Source organism: Taudactylus pleione, unplaced genomic scaffold (assembly GCF_031769625.1).
Source record: "Taudactylus pleione unplaced genomic scaffold, aTauple2 ptg000524l, whole genome shotgun sequence".
Taxonomy (NCBI): Eukaryota; Metazoa; Chordata; class Amphibia; order Anura; family Myobatrachidae; genus Taudactylus; species Taudactylus pleione.
The window spans coordinates 5,364,174-5,384,085 of record NW_028284926.1 but is presented as its reverse complement, the minus strand read 5'-3'; the positions used below and the strand labels follow the sequence as shown (position 1 = coordinate 5,384,085).

The 19,912-nt window shown below is 44.8% G+C and overlaps 1 protein-coding gene across 1 annotated transcript in view; it reads right to left on the bottom strand.

The window, feature by feature from the left end:
* The window catches only part of SNAP47 (synaptosome associated protein 47), a 116,435-nt gene that overhangs the window by 26,677 nt on the left and 69,846 nt on the right, over positions 1 to 19,912 (bottom strand). The window contains 1 exon segment of the mRNA XM_088450800.1: positions 6,487 to 6,602. Within this exon segment, the coding sequence (XP_088306926.1) occupies positions 6,487 to 6,602 (116 nt within the window).

The following is a 19,912-nucleotide window of genomic DNA, read 5'->3' as shown; positions in this document are numbered from 1 at the left end:
TTTCATTATTGGTAATACTACTGAAAAGGCTGCAAAAAGAAAGGCACAGACGGTACGTAACCCACAGCAGCCAATCAGATGTTACATTTGATCAGTATAGTGATGTGATTGACAGCCCCGGGGCCGGACTTCCTATCTTTCAAAAGGCTGCACATTACTGTTAATCTCTGTAAAGCAATGCATGTAATCAAGGGCAGGGGAGACCACTGTGTACGAACAGGTCAGCAGGCAATGCAATGCGATATAAACCATGGTCACATGCTAGGGTCGTCCACTGCCTTCGATGGTTGATGGTTTTAAACCATCGGTTAGAAACTATCCATGGATGAGCCATTGATGGTTTAACTTCATGCATACGCAGACCACGGCTGCCATTAGCCATCGGGATTCTGCCAATGATGTACACCAGCAGTGGCCTCCCAACAATGATCAAACCAGTTACCACCAAGCCATTGATGGTTTCTAATCTTCGATGGTTGATGGTAAAACCTATCACAAGCTGTGACAAGCACATCTGAGAATGAATCAGGAAGGAGATGGGGGAACAGCATGAAAAAGCAAATATCTGATAGGCCGATGTGGAACTGTGAAACATTTAGGAACCCACTTAATCATGCTGGTTAACCCTATACCCTCCTAGACCCCAATGTCAACACGCCCTACTTTTTCCGCCCACCACGTTTCTTCTATCCCCTACTGTTTCCCACCAGCCCCTCCCCCTACCATGTGGCCTGTATAGGCATGGTCCTCTCCACCTCCTGTCTCACGTGCCCCCACTATCCATCTACCTCCTGTTCTCATGTATTATACAGAATTTTGTGTGAGTGCTATGCGGTTTAATCACTTTTGTGATGGAAGCACCAAATATTTCACAATGCTCCAGAACGGAATCAGTACGAATCCCGACAGCAGAAGTCCGGCAGGTTATTAACCTAACCTCCACCCCTAAACTCCCCCAAAAGTGCCTAACCCTAACCCCCCTCTAAGTGCCTAACCCTAACCCTCCTCTAAGTGCCTAACCCTAACCCCCCTCTAAGTGCCTAACCCTAACCCTCCTCTAAGTGCCTAACCCTAACCCTCCTCTAAGTGCCTAACCCTAACCCTCCTCTAAGTGCCTAAACCTAACTCCCCCTTCTCCGCAGCCTAACCTTAAGTCTCTCAGGGGGTGCCTAACCCTAACCTCCCCCCAGAGGTGCCTAACCCTAAGTGCCCCCCGGGAGCCCCTAACCTAACCCTCCCCTCCCCGCGGCTGTCCGCGCCCAACTTACCTTCGATGGGTAAGCCGGGTGTCGGGCTCCCGGCGTAGGTCTAATGACAGGCGTCAGGATGTCGAAGCCGGTCATTAGACACTTGCCGGAATTAGACAGTCGGGATGTTGACGGTCGGCATTTAGACCGTCGGCATCTCGACCGCATCCCCTCCAGAACAGAGAACCAGAGGCCCAGGCAGTTGCCTTTGTGTTGGCCGCCAACAAGCTGGCTCACCCAATAGTACATGAAGTTCAACGAGAATCTTCCAGTTTGGGGACTTCATCTAAATAACGCTTGGGAGGCAGCCTGTCCATGTGCCGGGCAGCTGATACTATCGGTCTTGCTACTCATCGCTACTATCGGTCTTGCTACTCACCGTTACTATCGGTCTTGCTACTCACTGCTACTATAGGTCTTGCTACTCATCGCTACTATAGATCTTGCTACTCATCGCTACTATAGGTCTTGCTAATCACCGCTACTATCGGTCTTGCTAATCACCGCTACTATAGGTCTTGCTACTCACCGCTACTATAGGTCTTGCTACTCACCGTTACTATAGGTCTTGCTACTCACCGCTACTATCGGTCTTGCTAATCACCGCTACTATAGGTCTTGCTACTCACCGTTACTATAGGTCTTGCTACTCATTGCTACTATCGGTCTTGCTAATCACCGCTACTATCGGTCTTGCTAATCACCGCTACTATCAGTCTTGCTACTCACCGTTACTATAGGTCTTGCTACTCACTGCTACTATCGGTCTTGCTACTCACCGCTACTATAGGTCTTGCTACTCACCGCTACTATCGGTCTTGCTACTCACCGCTACTATCGGTCTTGCTACTCTTCGCTACTATAGGTCTTGCTACTCACCGCTACTATAGGTCTTGCTACTCACCGCTACTATCGGTCTTGCAACTGCAAATCTGTAAGCAGTGGTTAAGACTATAGCGTCATAATTGCGACGGACATTCTGAGCAACTATAGGGTTACTCAGAAATCCTAAGGTGCGACCGATGATGCGACTTTGTACGCAAGGGGCGGACTTGAGATGCTGCTAATGGATTTCTCAATACCAATCCCAGCGGCTGCAACTTTTGCATACTGTATTTTCTTACAACCGCTGAGTACAGAATCGCAGTCACAACGGGCTTTGCGTCCACCCCTGAATACGGCCCAGTGACACTGGGAGTAATGCGATCTGCGCGATTCAGCAACTTCCATCCACGCAGAGAGTCCTCGTTGGCCTCTCTCCCCATCCAGCTGCTGAGCGATGGGGACACGTGATACTCAGAGCAGGGGGGAAAATGAACCACTCCACAAATATACAAACTGTCAGCGCTGCCAACCTCTTAATAACCAATGTGGTCACGGTCCTTCCCGGATACACCCACAAAGCCGTTACTGCACGGAACCTTCAGTTTACCAGCAGCTCAGAGAAAGTCAGAAAACCAGAAATTGCTTCCACGTAATTAATGTCATTCCTGATTTCCAGGCTTCTAAGGATTGGGGGCTAGGGATCGTATTTATTACAACCAGTACGCAGCAATGTGGTTACTCTTGGGCGCAGGTGAACGGGGGAGAAGACAAGTCCTTCGTTAGGAACAGTAATTGCCTATATTTGTGTACATAATAAATAACCCTTCAGAAATGGTATTTTACATTTTAAAGTAATCACGTTACAACGCAGGATACCGCTTATGAAGTGTTACGCATCCTTTTGGAATAATAAATGAATTATAATCATCCATCACATGGTTGGAAAATATTTATAATCAACATATAGACAGACAATGACTATTGTTAGCAAGGACATATCTCGTTCCAGGGTTCACCTGCGCCCAAGTGTAAGCACTGGATTCCCTAATCTTACTGTAGGGAAGGATGAGTCCTTTGTACTGCAGTAGGTATGTCTTGCTGAGGCATGTAGGAGAGATCACAGCGGGGATATATGGGGAAGGGAAATGCTGGATAGGATAAGGTTGCAGTATGCGAGGTGGGAGATGATGAGTGAATGGATAAGAGCGCTGGATACATCTTGGGTAACAAATGGACAATAGAAAAATACCTCTGAGCGGTGCCCAGTAAATGCCCAGGACACCCAGTAAGCAATACTGCAGTAGAATCACACATTGCACAGTAATACCAAGTTCACATTCAGTATACTAAATATTTTACTTTCCAAACAAACGTTAATGTTAGAACCCCCCCAGTGGCGTGCCACAGATTATATTTCCCAGCAGTGGGGTCAGAGATGGACTGAGATGGCATCGCTGGCTCCTGAAGATGGGGCTCCTGTGATCTGTAGCTGCCCATTGTTCTTTCCTCACTAACACATTATACTCTTTGGGCATTGGAGACTGAGCTATTCTGAATGGATCTCTTCCTATCCCTCTGGATACTCTTTCTATCTGCTGCTCCCGTGTTCTGCTGGTGTGTACACAAGGCTCTGCACTGAGACCTATACTCTACTTGTACAATATATATATATATCTCTGCTACTCCCATGTTCTGTTGGTGTACACAAGGCTCTGCACTGGGACCTATACTCTACTTGTACAATATATATATATATATCTCTGCTACTCCCATGTTCTGCTGGTGTACACAAGGCTCTGCACTGAGAACTATACTCTACTTGTACAATATATATATATATATATATCTCTGCTACTCCCATGTTCTGTTGGTGTACACAAGGCTCTGCACTGGGACCTATACTCTACTTGTACAATATATATATATATCTCTGCTACTCCCATGTTCTGTTGGTGTACACAAGGCTCTGCACTGGGACCTATACTCTACTTGTACAATCTATATATCTCTGCTACTCCCGTGTTCTGCTGGTGTGTACACAAAGCTCTGCACTGGGACCTATACTCTACTTGTACAATCTATATATCTCTGCTACTCCCGTGTTCTGCTGGTGTATACACAAGGCTCTGCACTGGGACCTATACTCTACTTGTACAATCTATATATCTCTGCTACTCCCGTGTTCTGCTGGTGTATACACAAGGCTCTGCACTGGGACCTATACTCTACTTGTACAATATATATATATCTCTGCTACTCCCATGTTCTGTTGGTGTGTACACAAGGCTCTGCACTGGGACCTATACTCTACTTGTACAATCTATATATCTCTGCTACTCCCGTGTTCTGCTGGTGTATACACAAGGCTCTGCACTGGGACCTATACTCTACTTGTACAATATATATATATCTCTGCTACTCCCGTGTTCTGCTGGTGTGTACACAAGGCTCTGCACTGGGACCTATGCTCTACTTGTACAATCTATATATCTCTGCTACTCCCGTGTTCTGCTGGTGTATACACAAGGCTCTGCACAGGGACCCATACTCTACTTGTACAATGTATATATCTCTGCTACTCCCGTGTTCTGCTGGTGCACACAAGGCTCTGCACTGGGACCTGTACTCTACTTGTACAATCTATATATAGGCAACACCTTGCTAAACGTATTACACCGATCATAACTGAACAGGATCAGTTAAATATCTCAAATGATCATTTGGTAATCTCTAAATGAATGCCTGAGCCACCCTAAATCCACTCTGCATGCCTGAGCCACCCTAAATCCACTCTGCATGCCTGAGCCATCCCAAATCCACTCTGCATGCCTGAGCCATCCCAAATCCACTCTGCATACCTGAGCCACCCTAAATCCACTCTGCATACCTGAGCCACCCTAAATCCACTCTGCATACCTGAGCCACCCTAAATCCACTCTGCATACCTGAGCCACTCTAAATCCACTCTGCATGCCTGAGCCATCCCAAATCCACTCTGCATGCCTGAGCCATCCCAAATCCACTCTGCATGCCTGAGCCATCCCAAATCCACTCTGCATGCCTGAGCCACCCTAAATCCACTCTGCATGCCTGAGCCACCCTAAATCCACTCTGCATGCCTGAGCCCTCCCAAATCCACTCTGCATGCCTGAGCCCTCCCAAATCCACTCTGCATGCCTGAGCCCTCCCAAATCCATTCTGCATGCCTGAGCCCTCCCAAATCCACTCTGCATGCCTGAGCCCTCCCAAATCCACTCTGCATGCCTGAGCCCTCCCAAATCCACTCTGCATGCCTGAGGCCTCCCAAATCCACTCTGCATGCCTGAGGCCTCCCAAATCCACTCTGCATGCCTGAGGCCTCCCAAATCCACTCTGCATGCCTGAGCCATCCCAATTCCAGTCTGCATGCCTGAGCCATCCCAAATCCACTCTGCATGCCTGAGCCATCCCAAATCCACTCTGCATGCCAGAGCCCTCCCAAATCCATTCTGCATGCCTGAGCCCTCCCAAATCCACTCTGCATGCCTGAGGCCTCCCAAATCCACTCTGCATGCCTGAGACCTCCCAAATCCACTCTCATGCCTGAGCCCTCCCAAATCCAGTCTGCATGCCTGAGTCCTCCCAAATCCACTCTGCATGCCTGAGCCCTCCCAAATCCACTCTGCATGCCTGAGCCCTCCCAAATCCACTCTGCATGCCTGAGCCCTCCCAAATCCACTCTGTATGTCTGAGATTTCCCAAATCCACTCTGTATGTCTGAGATTTCCCAAATCCACTCTGAACGTGTGACATTTCCTTATGTCTAGCCCAATAGTGATCTTGGGATTGCTGGTGGTGGAACAGTGATTATATCAGTATGACGAACAGGCGTCACTTTTAACACTATATGTTTTATATAAATGTGGTTGCTAAAATGTGTCATTTTTATCCGTCATGATTTCCTATTGTCAAAATACTTCCAGCGCATGGCCTCATCTCAGGTGATCTCCATAATCTCCTGCACTCTGGCTACCGTCCTCCTGTCTTACTCCTTTACTGTCCTTCCTAAACTCATCAGGGCGGGGGGAAGAGAGAGAGCGGGGGGGCTTAGGGGAGAGAGAGAGGAAGAGCGGGAGGGATAGGTACAGTATAAAGGGAGGGACATAGGGATAGGGGAGAGAAAAAGGGACGAGGATGAGAGAGGGAGGAGGAAACGATGGGAGAAAAAGGGAGGGGAATAGGGGGAGAGAGGAAGAGTGAGAGAGGGGTGAGGGGAGACGAGGGGATGGAAAGAGTGATGGGGATGAGGAAATACAGTCGTTTTGGACTCCTACAGCCATTCTCAGGCTGTTGTTACACTGTTACTTTTTATTTATGAGCGTTATCTGATGAATGTCTGACTATGTAACATACAGAGACGTATCTGCAGCATTACCTTCCTTAGCTCCTGGGCCTCTGACTCGGACACCTCCTGCTCCCGAATCATGGCCTCAGTGTCTCCTAGGCAGGGTCCAGATCCAGATCTCACAATTGTATCAAGAAACAATGAGTCTAAAAGAGAGGAAAAGAATTGTTGGTAACCTGGCGCCATCTAGTGGACACAGACCCCACACTGCACTCGCTGTCACACACACTCCGAATGCTTCTTGTGCCTTTCTGAAGCACGGGAAGCTGGAGTCTACTTTTGGGATGTTCTGTGCTGTTCCTGTTAAACCGGGCGTGAGGGTGGACATTTAAGTCAGTACTTAGCAAGAAAAAAAGACAAAATGTGTGTGCACCCAGGCAAATAGAGGATCGGTCAGATTTTAAATAAGTAAATACAGAAATGATGACAATGCAGCTACGCATGCTTTATGGTTTGTCTGCATTAATGCAGACACAGGCACACCGTCAGTTCGGGGGTTACTGTACAGCTGTATTACTGAGATGTGTGGAAGCATATAATAAGCACCTTACCATTCTGTCACGGGGCCTAATTCATGTAGGATCGCAGTTGCAAAGACGCGCGCAATCGGTCGGTTGTTGCGATCTGCACATGCGCGAAGTAGCAATTACAAACAGAAGTGCGATTGCAGAGGCTACGCAGACCCAGAGCAGAGTGAATGACAGGAAGTGCCTTTGTGGGTGATGACGGGGAGTGGTTGGGCGAACACAGGCGTGCCAGTGAGTTCCAATGCCGTTGCAGTGGCGTGCATAAATTATCCACTGCGTGGTCATAAGCAGCCGTAGCACTGATAGCGTGGCTGGTAGCAATTTCTGAGTAAGGTCAGGGCTTGTGCAAGTGTGCCTATGGGTCCGATGTTACCGATTGTTGTGCTATGTTCCCCTAGTATACGGATGTGAGTGAGGGGAAGTGGGCGTCCTTATGTCAGGCTGCGATCGCAATGTAAATACAAACATTTACATATCACCGCTGATATTAGCAACTGCGCTGCGTGCGTATAAGCAGAATAACGATCCGTAGTGAATCAGGCCCACATTACTTAAATATTTCCATTAGACTATCAGATGGCTATTACCATTACAGCATGCTATAATACAGGGGAAACAGCACCACAATATAGACCTATACACAGGATCATTACAGCATACACAGGATCATTACTGTATACACAGGATCATTACTGTATACACAGGATCATTACTGTATACACAGGATCATTACTGTATACACAGGATCATTACTGTATACACAGGATTATTACTGTATACACAGGATTATTACTGTATACACAGGATTATTACTGTATACACAGGATCATTACTGTATACACAGGATCATTACTGTATACACAGGTTCATTACTGTATACACAGGATCATTACTGTATAGGTGACACTGTATACACAGAATCATTACTGTATACACAGGATCATTACTGCATACACAGGATCATTACTGTATAGGTGACACTGTATACACAGGATCATTACTGTATACACAGGATTATTACTGTATACACAGGATCATTACTGTATACACAGGATCATTACTGAATACACAGGATCATTACTGTATACACAGGATCATTACTGAATACACAGGATCATTACTGCATACACAGGATCATTACTGCATACACAGGATCATTACTGCATACACAGGATCATTACTGCATACACAGGATCATTACTGCATACACAGGATCATTACTGCATACACAGGATCATTACTGCATACACAGGATCATTACTGCATACACAGGATCATTACTGCATACACAGGATCATTACTGTATACACAGGATCATTACTGTATACACAGGTTCATTACTGTATACACAGGATCATTACTGTATACACAGGTTCATTACTGTATACACAGGATCATTACTGTATACACAGGATCATTACTATATAGGTGACACTGTATACACAGGATCATTACTGCATAGATGACACTGTATACACAGGATCATTACTGCATAGGTGGCACTGTATACACAGGATCATTACTGTATAGATGGCACTGTATACACAGGATCATTACTGCATAGGTGTCACTGTATACACAGGATCATTACTGCATAGATGGCACTGTATACACAGGATCATTACTGCATAGGTGGCACTGTATACACAGGATCATTACTGTATAGGTGGCACTGTATACACAGGATCATTACTGTATAGGTGACACTGTATACACAGGATCATTACTGTATAGGTGGCACTGTATACACAGGATCATTACTGCATAGGTGGCACTGTATACACAGGATCATTACTGCATAGGTGACACTGTATACACAGGATCATTACTGCATAGGTGGCACTGTATACACAGGATCATTACTGCATAGGTGGCACTGTATACACTGGATCATTACTGTATAGGTGGCACTGTATACACAGGATCATTACTGCATAGGTGGCACTGTATACACAGGATCATTACTGCATAGGTGGCACTGTATACACAGGATCATTACTGCATAGATGGCACAGTATACACAGGATCATTACTGTATAGGTGACACTATACACAGGATCATTACTGCATAGATGGCACTGTATACACAGGATTATTACTGTATAGGTGGCACTGTATACACAGGATCATTACTGCATAGGTGACACTGTATACACAGGATCATTACTGCATAGGTGACACTGTATACACAGGATCATTACAGCATAGACGGCACTGTATACACAGGATCATTACTGTATAGGTGGCAAGGTGGCACTGTATACACAGGATCATTACTGCATAGATGGCACTGTATACACAGGATCATTACTGCATAGGTGGCACTGTATACACAGGATCATTACTGCATAGGTGGCACTGTATACACTGGATCATTACTGTATAGGTGGCACTGTATACACAGGATCATTACTGCATAGGTGGCACTGTATACACAGGATCATTACTGTATAGCTGGCACTGTATACACAGGATCATTACTGTATAGGTGACACTGTATACACACGATCATTACTGCATAGGTGGCACTGTATACACAGGATCATTACTGCATAGATGGCACTATATACACAGGACGACTTACGGCATAGGTCACACTGTATACACAGGATCATTACTGTATAGGTGACACTGTATACACAGGATCATTACTGCATAGGTGGCACTGTATACACAGGTTCATTACTGCATAGGTGGCACTGTATACACAGTATGTCTTACTGCATAGGTGGCACTGTATACACAGGATCATTACTGCATAGGTGACACTGTATACACAGGATCATTACTGCATAGGTGGCACTGTATACACAGGATCATTACTGCACAGGTGGCACTGTATACACAGGATCATTACTGCATAGGTGGCACTGTATACACAGGATCATTACTGTATAGGTGGCACTGTATACACAGGATCATTACTGCATAGGTGGCACTCAATACACAGGATCATTACTGTATAGGTGGCACTGTATACACAGGATCATTACTGCATAGGTGGCACCGTATACACAGGATCATTACAGCATAGGTGGCACTGTATACACAGGATCATTACAGCATAGGTGGCACTGTATACACAGGATGACTTACTGCATAGGTGGCACTGTATACACAGGATCATTACTGTATAGGTGACACTGTATACACAGGATGACTTACTGCATAGGTGGCACTGAATACACAGGACCATTACTGCATAGGTGGCACTGTATACACAGGATCATTACTGCATAGGTGGCACTGTATACACAGGATCATTACTGCATAGGTGACACTGTATACACAGGATCATTACTGTATAGGTGACACTGTATACACAGGATCATTACAGCATAGGTGACACTGTATACACAGGATCATTACTGCATAGGTGACACTGTATACACAGGATCATTACTGTATAGGTGACACTGTATACACAGGATCATTACTGCATAGGTGGCACTGTATACACAGGATCATTACAGCATAGGTGGCACTGTATACACTGGATCATTACTGTATAGGTGACACTGTATACACAGGATGACTTACTGCACAGGTGGCACTGTATACACAGGATCATTACTGCACAGGTGACACTGTATACACAGGATCATTACTGCACAGGTGGCACTGTATACACAGGATCATTACTGCATAGGTGGCACTGTATACACAGGATCATTACTGTATAGATGGCACTGTATACACAGGATCATTACTACATAGGTGGCACTGTATACACAGGATCATTACTGCACAGGTGGCACTGTATACACAGGATCATTACTGTATAGGTGGCACTGTATACACAGGATCATTACTGCATAGGTGGCACTGTATACACAGGATCATTACTGCATAGGTGGCACTGTATACACAGGATCATTACTGCATAGGTGGCACTGTATACACAGGATCATTGCTGCATAGGTGGCACTGTATACACAGGATGACTTACTGCATAGGTGGCACTGTATACACAGGATGACTTACTGCATAGGTGGCACTGTATACACAGGATCATTACTGCATAGGTGGCACTGTACACACAGGATCATTACTGCACAGGTGGCACTGTATACACAGGATCATTACTGCACAGGTGACACTGTATACACAGGATCATTACTGCACAGGTGACACTGTATACACAGGATCATTACTGCACAGGTGACACTGTATACACAGGATCATTACTGCACAGGTGGCACTGTATACACAGGATCATTACTGCACAGGTGGCACTGTATACACAGGATCATTACTGCACAGGTGGCACTGTATACACAGGATCATTACTGCACAGGTGGCACTGTATACACAGGATCATTACTGCACAGGTGGCACTGTATACACAGGATCATTACTGCACAGGTGGCACTGTATACACAGGATCATTACTGCACAGGTGGCACTGTTTACACAGGATCATTACTGCACAGGTGACACTGTATACACAGGATCATTACTGCACAGGTGGCACTGTATACACAGGATCATTACTGCATAGGTGGCACTGTATACACAGGATCATTACTGTATAGATGGCACTGTATACACAGGATCATTACTACATAGGTGGCACTGTATACACAGGATCATTACTGCACAGGTGGCACTGTATACACAGGATCATTACTGTATAGGTGGCACTGTATACACAGGATCATTACTGCATAGGTGGCACTGTATACACAGGATCATTACTGCATAGGTGGCACTGTATACACAGGATCATTACTGCATAGGTGGCACTGTATACACAGGATCATTACTGCATAGGTGGCACTGTATACACAGGATCATTGCTGCATAGGTGGCACTGTATACACAGGATGACTTACTGCATAGGTGGCACTGTATACACAGGATGACTTACTGCATAGGTGGCACTGTATACACAGGATCATTACTGCATAGGTGGCACTGTACACACAGGATCATTACTGCACAGGTGGCACTGTATACACAGGATCATTACTGCACAGGTGGCACTGTATACACAGGATCATTACTGCACAGGTGACACTGTATACAAAGGATCATTACTGCACAGGTGGCACTGTATACACAGGATCATTACTGCACAGGTGGCACTGTATACACAGGATCATTACTGCACAGGTGGCACTGTATACACAGGATCATTACTGCACAGGTGGCACTGTATACACAGGATCATTACTGCACAGGTGGCACTGTATACACAGGATCATTACTGCACAGGTGGCACTGTATACACAGGATCATTACTGCACAGGTGGCACTGTTTACACAGGATCATTACTGCACAGGTGGCACTGTACACACAGGATCATTACTGCATAGGTGGCACTGTACACACAGGATCATTACTGCATAGGTGGCACTGTACACACAGGATCATTACTGCATAGGTGGCACTGTACACACAGGATCATCACTACATAGGTGGCACTGTATACACAGGATCATCACTGCATAGGTGGCACTGTATACACAGGATCATTACTGCATAGGTGACACTGTATACACAGGATCATTACTGCATAGGTGGCACTGTATACACAGGATCATTACTGTATAGGTGACACTGTATACACAGGATCATTACTGTATAGGTGACACTGTATACACAGGATCATTACAGCATAGGTGACACTGTATACACAGGATCATTACAGCATAGATGGCACTGTATACACAGGATCATTACAGCATAGATGGCACTGTACACACAGGATCATTACTGCATAGGTGGCACTGTACACACAGGATCATTACTGCATAGGTGACACTGTACACACAGGATCATTACTGCACAGGTGGCACTGTACACACAGGATCATTACTGCACAGGTGGCACTGTATACACAGGATCATTACAGCATAGGTGACACTGTATACACAGGATCATTACTGCATAGGTGACACTGTATACACAGGATCATTACTGCATAGGTGACACTGTAAACACAGGATCATTACTGCATAGGTGACACTGTATACACAGGATCATTACTGCATAGGTGACACTGTATACACAGGATCATTACAGCATAGGTGACACTGTATACACAGGATCATTACTGCATAGGTGACACTGTATACACAGGATCATTACTGCATAGGTGACACTGTATACACAGGATCATTACTGCATAGGTGGCACTGTATACACAGGATCATTACTGCATAGGTGTCACTGTATACACAGGATCATTACTGCATAGGTGGCACTGTATACACAGGATCATTACTGCATAGATGACACTGTATACACAGGATCATTACTGTATAGGTGACAAGGTGGCACTGTATACACAGGATCATTACAGCATAGATGGCACTGTATAGGTGACACTGTATACACAGGATCATTACTGCATAGGTGGCACTGTATACACAGGATCATTACTGAATAGATGACACTGTATACACAGGATCATTACTGCATAGATGACACTGTATACACAGGATCATTACTGCATAGGTGACACTGTATACACAGGATCATTACTGCATAGGTGGCACTGTATACACAGGATCATTACTTTATAGGTGGCACTGTATACACAGGATCATTACTGCACAGGTGACACTGTACACACAGGATCATTACTGCACAGGTGACACTGTACACACAGGATCATTACTGCACAGGTGACACTGTACACACAGGATCATTACTGCACAGGTGGCACTGTACACACAGGATCATTACTGCACAGGTGGCACTGTACACACAGGATCATTACTGCACAGGTGGCACTGTACACACAGGATCATTACTGCACAGGTGGCACTGTACACACAGGATCATTACTGCACAGGTGGCACTGTACACACAGGATCATTACTGCACAGGTGGCACTGTACACACAGGATCATTACTGCATAGGTGGCACTGAACACAGGATCATTACTGCATAGGTGGCACTGTACACACAGGATCATTACTGCATAGGTGGCACTGTACACACAGGATCATTACTGCATAGGTGGCACTGTACACACAGGATCATTACTGCATAGGTGGCACTGTACACACAGGATCATTACTGCATAGGTGACACTGTACACACAGGATCATTACTGCATAGGTGGCACTGTACACACAGGATCATTACTGCATAGGTGACACTGTATACACAGGATCATTACTGCATAGGTGGCACTGTATACACAGGATCATTACTGCATAGGTCGCACTGTATACACAGGATCATTACTGCATAGGTGGCACTGTATACACAGGATCATTACTGCATAGATGGCACTGTATACACAGGATCATTACTGTATAGGTGGCACTGTATACACAGGATCATTACAGCATAGATGACACTGTATACACAGGATCATTACTGCATAGGTGGCACTGTATACACAGGATCATTACTGCATAGGTGGCACTGTATACACAGGATCATTACTGCATAGGTGGCACTGTATACACAGGATCATTACAGTATAGGTGGCACTGTATACACAGGATCATTACTGTATAGGTGACACTGTATACACAGGATCATTACTGTATAGATGGCACTGAATACACAGGATTATTACTGCACAGGTGGCACTGTATACACAGGATGACTTTCTGCATAGGTGGCACTGTATACACAGGATCATTATTGCATAGATGACACTGTATACACAGGATCATTACAGCATAGATGACACTGTATACACAGGATCATTACAGCATAGATGGCACTGTATACACAGGATCATTACTGCATAGGTGGCACTGTATACACAGGATCATTACTGCATAGGTGGCACTGTATACACAGGATCATTACTGCATAGGTGGCACTGTATACACAGGATCATTACTGTATAGGTGGCACTGTATACACAGTATCATTACTGTATAGATGGCACTGAATACACAGGATTATTACTGCATAGGTGGCACTGTATACACAGGATGACTTTCTGCATAGGTGGCACTGTATACACAGGATCATTACTGCATAGGTGGTACTGTATACACAGGATCATTACTGTATAGGTGACACTGTATACACAGGATCATTATTGCATAGGTGGCACTGTATACACAGGATCATTACTGCATAGATGGCACTGTATACACAGGATCATTACTGTATAGATGGCACTGTATACACAGGATGACTTACTGCACAGGTGGCACTGTATACACAGGATGACTTACTGCACAGGTGGCACTGTATACACAGGATCATTACAGTATAGGTGACACTGTATACACAGGATCATTACTGCATAGGTGGCACTGTATACACAGGATCATTACTGCATAGGTGGCACTGTATACACAGGATCATTACTGCATAGGTGGCACTGTATACACAGGATCATTACTGCATAGGTAGCACTGTATACACAGGATCATTACTGCATAGGTGGCACTGTATACACAGGATCATTACTGCATAGATGGCACTGTATACACAGGATCATTACTGCATAGATGGCACTGTATACACAGGATCATTACTGCATAGATGGCACTGTATACACAGGATGACTTACTGCATAGGTGGCACTGTATACACAGGATCATTACTGCATAGATGGCACTGTATACACAGGATCATTACTGTATAGGTGACACTGTATACACAGTATCATTACTGTATAGGTGATACTGTATAAACAGGATCATTACTGCATAGATGGCACAGTATACACAGGATCATTACTGTATAGACGGCACTGTATACACAGGATCATTACTGCATAGGTGACACTGTATACACAGGATCATTACTGTATAGGTGGCACTGTATACACAGGATCATTACTGCATAGGTGACACTGTATACACAGGATCATTACTGCATAGGTGACACTGTATACACAGGATCATTACTGCATAGGTGACACTGTATACACAGGATCATTACAGCATAGGTGACCCTGTATACACAGGATCATTACTGCATAGGTGACACTGTATACACAGGATCATTACTGCATAGGTGACACTGTATACACAGGATCATTACTGCATAGGTGGCACTGTATACACAGGATCATTACTGCATAGGTGTCACTGTATACACAGGATCATTACTGCATAGGTGGCACTGTATACACAGGATCATTACTGCATAGATGACACTGTATACACAGGATCATTACTGTATAGGTGACAAGGTGGCACTGTATACACAGGATCATTACAGCATAGATGGCACTGTATAGGTGACACTGTATACACAGGATCATTACTGCATAGATGGCACTGTATACACAGGATCATTACTGCATAGGTGGCACTGTATACACAGGATCATTACTGCATAGATGACACTGTATACACAGGATCATTACTGCATAGATGACACTGTATACACAGGATCATTACTGCATAGGTGACACTGTATACACAGGATCATTACTGCATAGGTGGCACTGTATACACAGGATCATTACTGTATAGATGGCACTGTATACATAGGATCATTACTGTATAGGTGACACTGTACACACAGGATCATTACAGTATAGGTGACACTGTACACACAGGATCATTACTGCACAGGTGACACTGTACACACAGGATCATTACTGCACAGGTGACACTGTACACACAGGATCATTACTGCACAGGTGGCACTGTACACACAGGATCATTACTGCACAGGTGGCACTGTACACACAGGATCATTACTGCACAGGTGGCACTGTACACACAGGATCATTACTGCACAGGTGGCACTGTACACACAGGATCATTACTGCACAGGTGGCACTGTACACACAGGATCATTACTGCACAGGTGGCACTGTACACACAGGATCATTACTGCACAGGTGGCACTGTACACACAGGATCATTACTGCATAGGTGGCACTGAACACACAGGATCATTACTGCATAGGTGGCACTGTACACACAGGATCATTACTGCATAGGTGGCACTGTACACACAGGATCATTACTGCATAGGTGGCACTGTACACACAGGATCATTACTGCATAGGTGGCACTGTACACACAGGATCATTACTGCATAGGTGACACTGTACACACAGGATCATTACTGCACAGGTGGCACTGTACACACAGGATCATTACTGCACAGGTGGCACTGTACACACAGGATCATTACTGCACAGGTGGCACTGTACACACAGGATCATTACTGCACAGGTGGCACTGTACACACAGGATCATTACTGTATAGGTGACACTGTATACACAGGATCATTACTGTATAGATGGCACTGAATACACAGGATTATTACTGCATAGGTGGCACTGTATACACAGGATGACTTTCTGCATAGGTGGCACTGTATACACAGGATCATTATTGCATAGATGACACTGTATACACAGGATCATTACAGCATAGATGACACTGTATACACAGGATCATTACAGCATAGATGGCACTGTATACACAGGATCATTACTGCATAGGTGGCACTGTATACACAGGATCATTACTGCATAGGTGGCACTGTATACACAGGATCATTACTGTATAGGTGGCACTGTATACACAGGATCATTACTGTATAGATGGCACTGAATACACAGGATTATTACTGCATAGGTGGCACTGTATACACAGGATGACTTTCTGCATAGGTGGCACTGTATGCACAGGATCATTACTGCATAGGTGGCACTGTATACACAGGATCATTACTGTATAGGTGACACTGTATACACAGGATCATTATTGCATAGGTGGCACTGTATACACAGGATCATTACTGCATAGATGGCACTGTATACACAGGATCATTACTGTATAGATGGCACTGTATACACAGGATGACTTACTGCACAGGTGGCACTGTATACACAGGATGACTTACTGCACAGGTGGCACTGTATACACAGGATCATTACAGTATAGGTGACACTGTATACACAGGATCATTACTGCATAGGTGGCACTGTATACACAGGATCATTACTGCATAGGTGGCACTGTATACACAGGATCATTACTGCATAGGTGGCACTGTATACACAGGATCATTATTGCATAGGTAGCACTGTATACACAGGATCATTACTGCATAGGTGGCACTGTATACACAGGATCATTACTGCATAGATGGCACTGTATACACAGGATCATTACTGCATAGATGGCACTGTATACACAGGATCATTACTGCATAGATGGCACTGTATACACAGGATGACTTACTGCATAGGTGGCACTGTATACACAGGATCATTACTGCATAGATGGCACTGTATACACAGGATCATTACTGTATAGGTGACACTGTATACACAGGATGACTTACTGTATAGGTGACACTGTATACACAGGATCATTACTGCATAGATGGCACTGTATACACAGGATCATTACTGCATAGATGGCACTGTATACACAGGATCATTACTGTATAGATGGCACTGTATACACAGTATCATTACTGTATAGGTGATACTGTATAAACAGGATCATTACTGCATAGATGGCACTGTATACACAGGATCATTACTGTATAGACGGCACTGTATACACAGGATCATTACTGCATAGGTGACACTGTATACACAGGATCATTACTGTATAGGTGGCACTGTATACACAGGATCATTACTGCATAGGTGACACTGTATACACAGGATCATTACTGTATAGGTGGCACTGTATACACAGGATCATTACTGTATAGGTGGAACTGTATACACAGGATCAGTAGTGCATAGGTGACACTGTACACACAGGATCATTACTGTATAGGTGACACTGTACACACAGGATCATTACAGCATAGGTGGCACTGTATACACAGGATCATTACTGCATAGGTGGCACTGTATACACAGGATCATTACTGTATAGGTGGCACTGTATACACAGGATCATTACTGTATAGGTGGAACTGTATACACAGGATCATTAGTGCATAGGTGACACTGTACACACAGGATCATTACTGTATAGGTGACACTGTACACACAGTATCATTACAGCATAGGTGGCACTGTATACACAGGATCATTACTGCATAGGTGGCACTGTATACACAGGATCATTACTGTATAGGTGACACTGTGCACACAGGATCATTACTGCATAGGTGGCACTGTATACACAGGATCATTACTGCATAGGTGACACTGTATACACAGGATCATTACTGTATAGGTGACACTGTACACACAGGATCATTACAGCATAGGTGGCACTGTATACACAGGATCATTACTGCATAGGTGGCACTGTATACACAGGATCATTACTGTATAGGTGACACTGTATACACAGGATCATTACTGTATAGGTGGCACTGTATACACAGGATCATTACTGCATAGGTGGCACTGTATACACAGGATCATTACTGCATAGACGGCACTGTATACACAGGATCATTACTGCACAGGTGGCACTGTACACACAGGATCATTACTGCATAGGTGGCACTGTACACACAGGATCATTGCTGCATAGGTGGCACTGTATACACAGAATGACTTACTGCATAGGTGGCACTGAATACACAGGATCATTACTGCACAGGTGGCACTGTATACACAGGATCATTACTGCACAGGTGGCACTGTATACACAGGATCATTACTGCACAGGTGGCACTGTATACACAGGATCATTACTGTATAGGTGGCACTGTATACACAGGATCATTACTGCATAGGTGGCACTGTATACACAGGATCATTACTGCATAGGTGGAACTGTATACACAGGATCATTGCTGCATAGGTGGCACTGTATACACAGGATGACTTACTGCATAGGTGGCACTGTATACACAGGATCGCACTGTATACACAGGATCATTACTGCATAGGTGGCACTGTATACACAGGATCATTACTGCATAGGTGACACTGTATACACAGGATCATTACAGCATAGGTGACACTGTATACACAGGATCATTACTGCATAGGTGACTCTGTATACACAGGATCATTACTGCATAGGTGACACTGTATACACAGGATC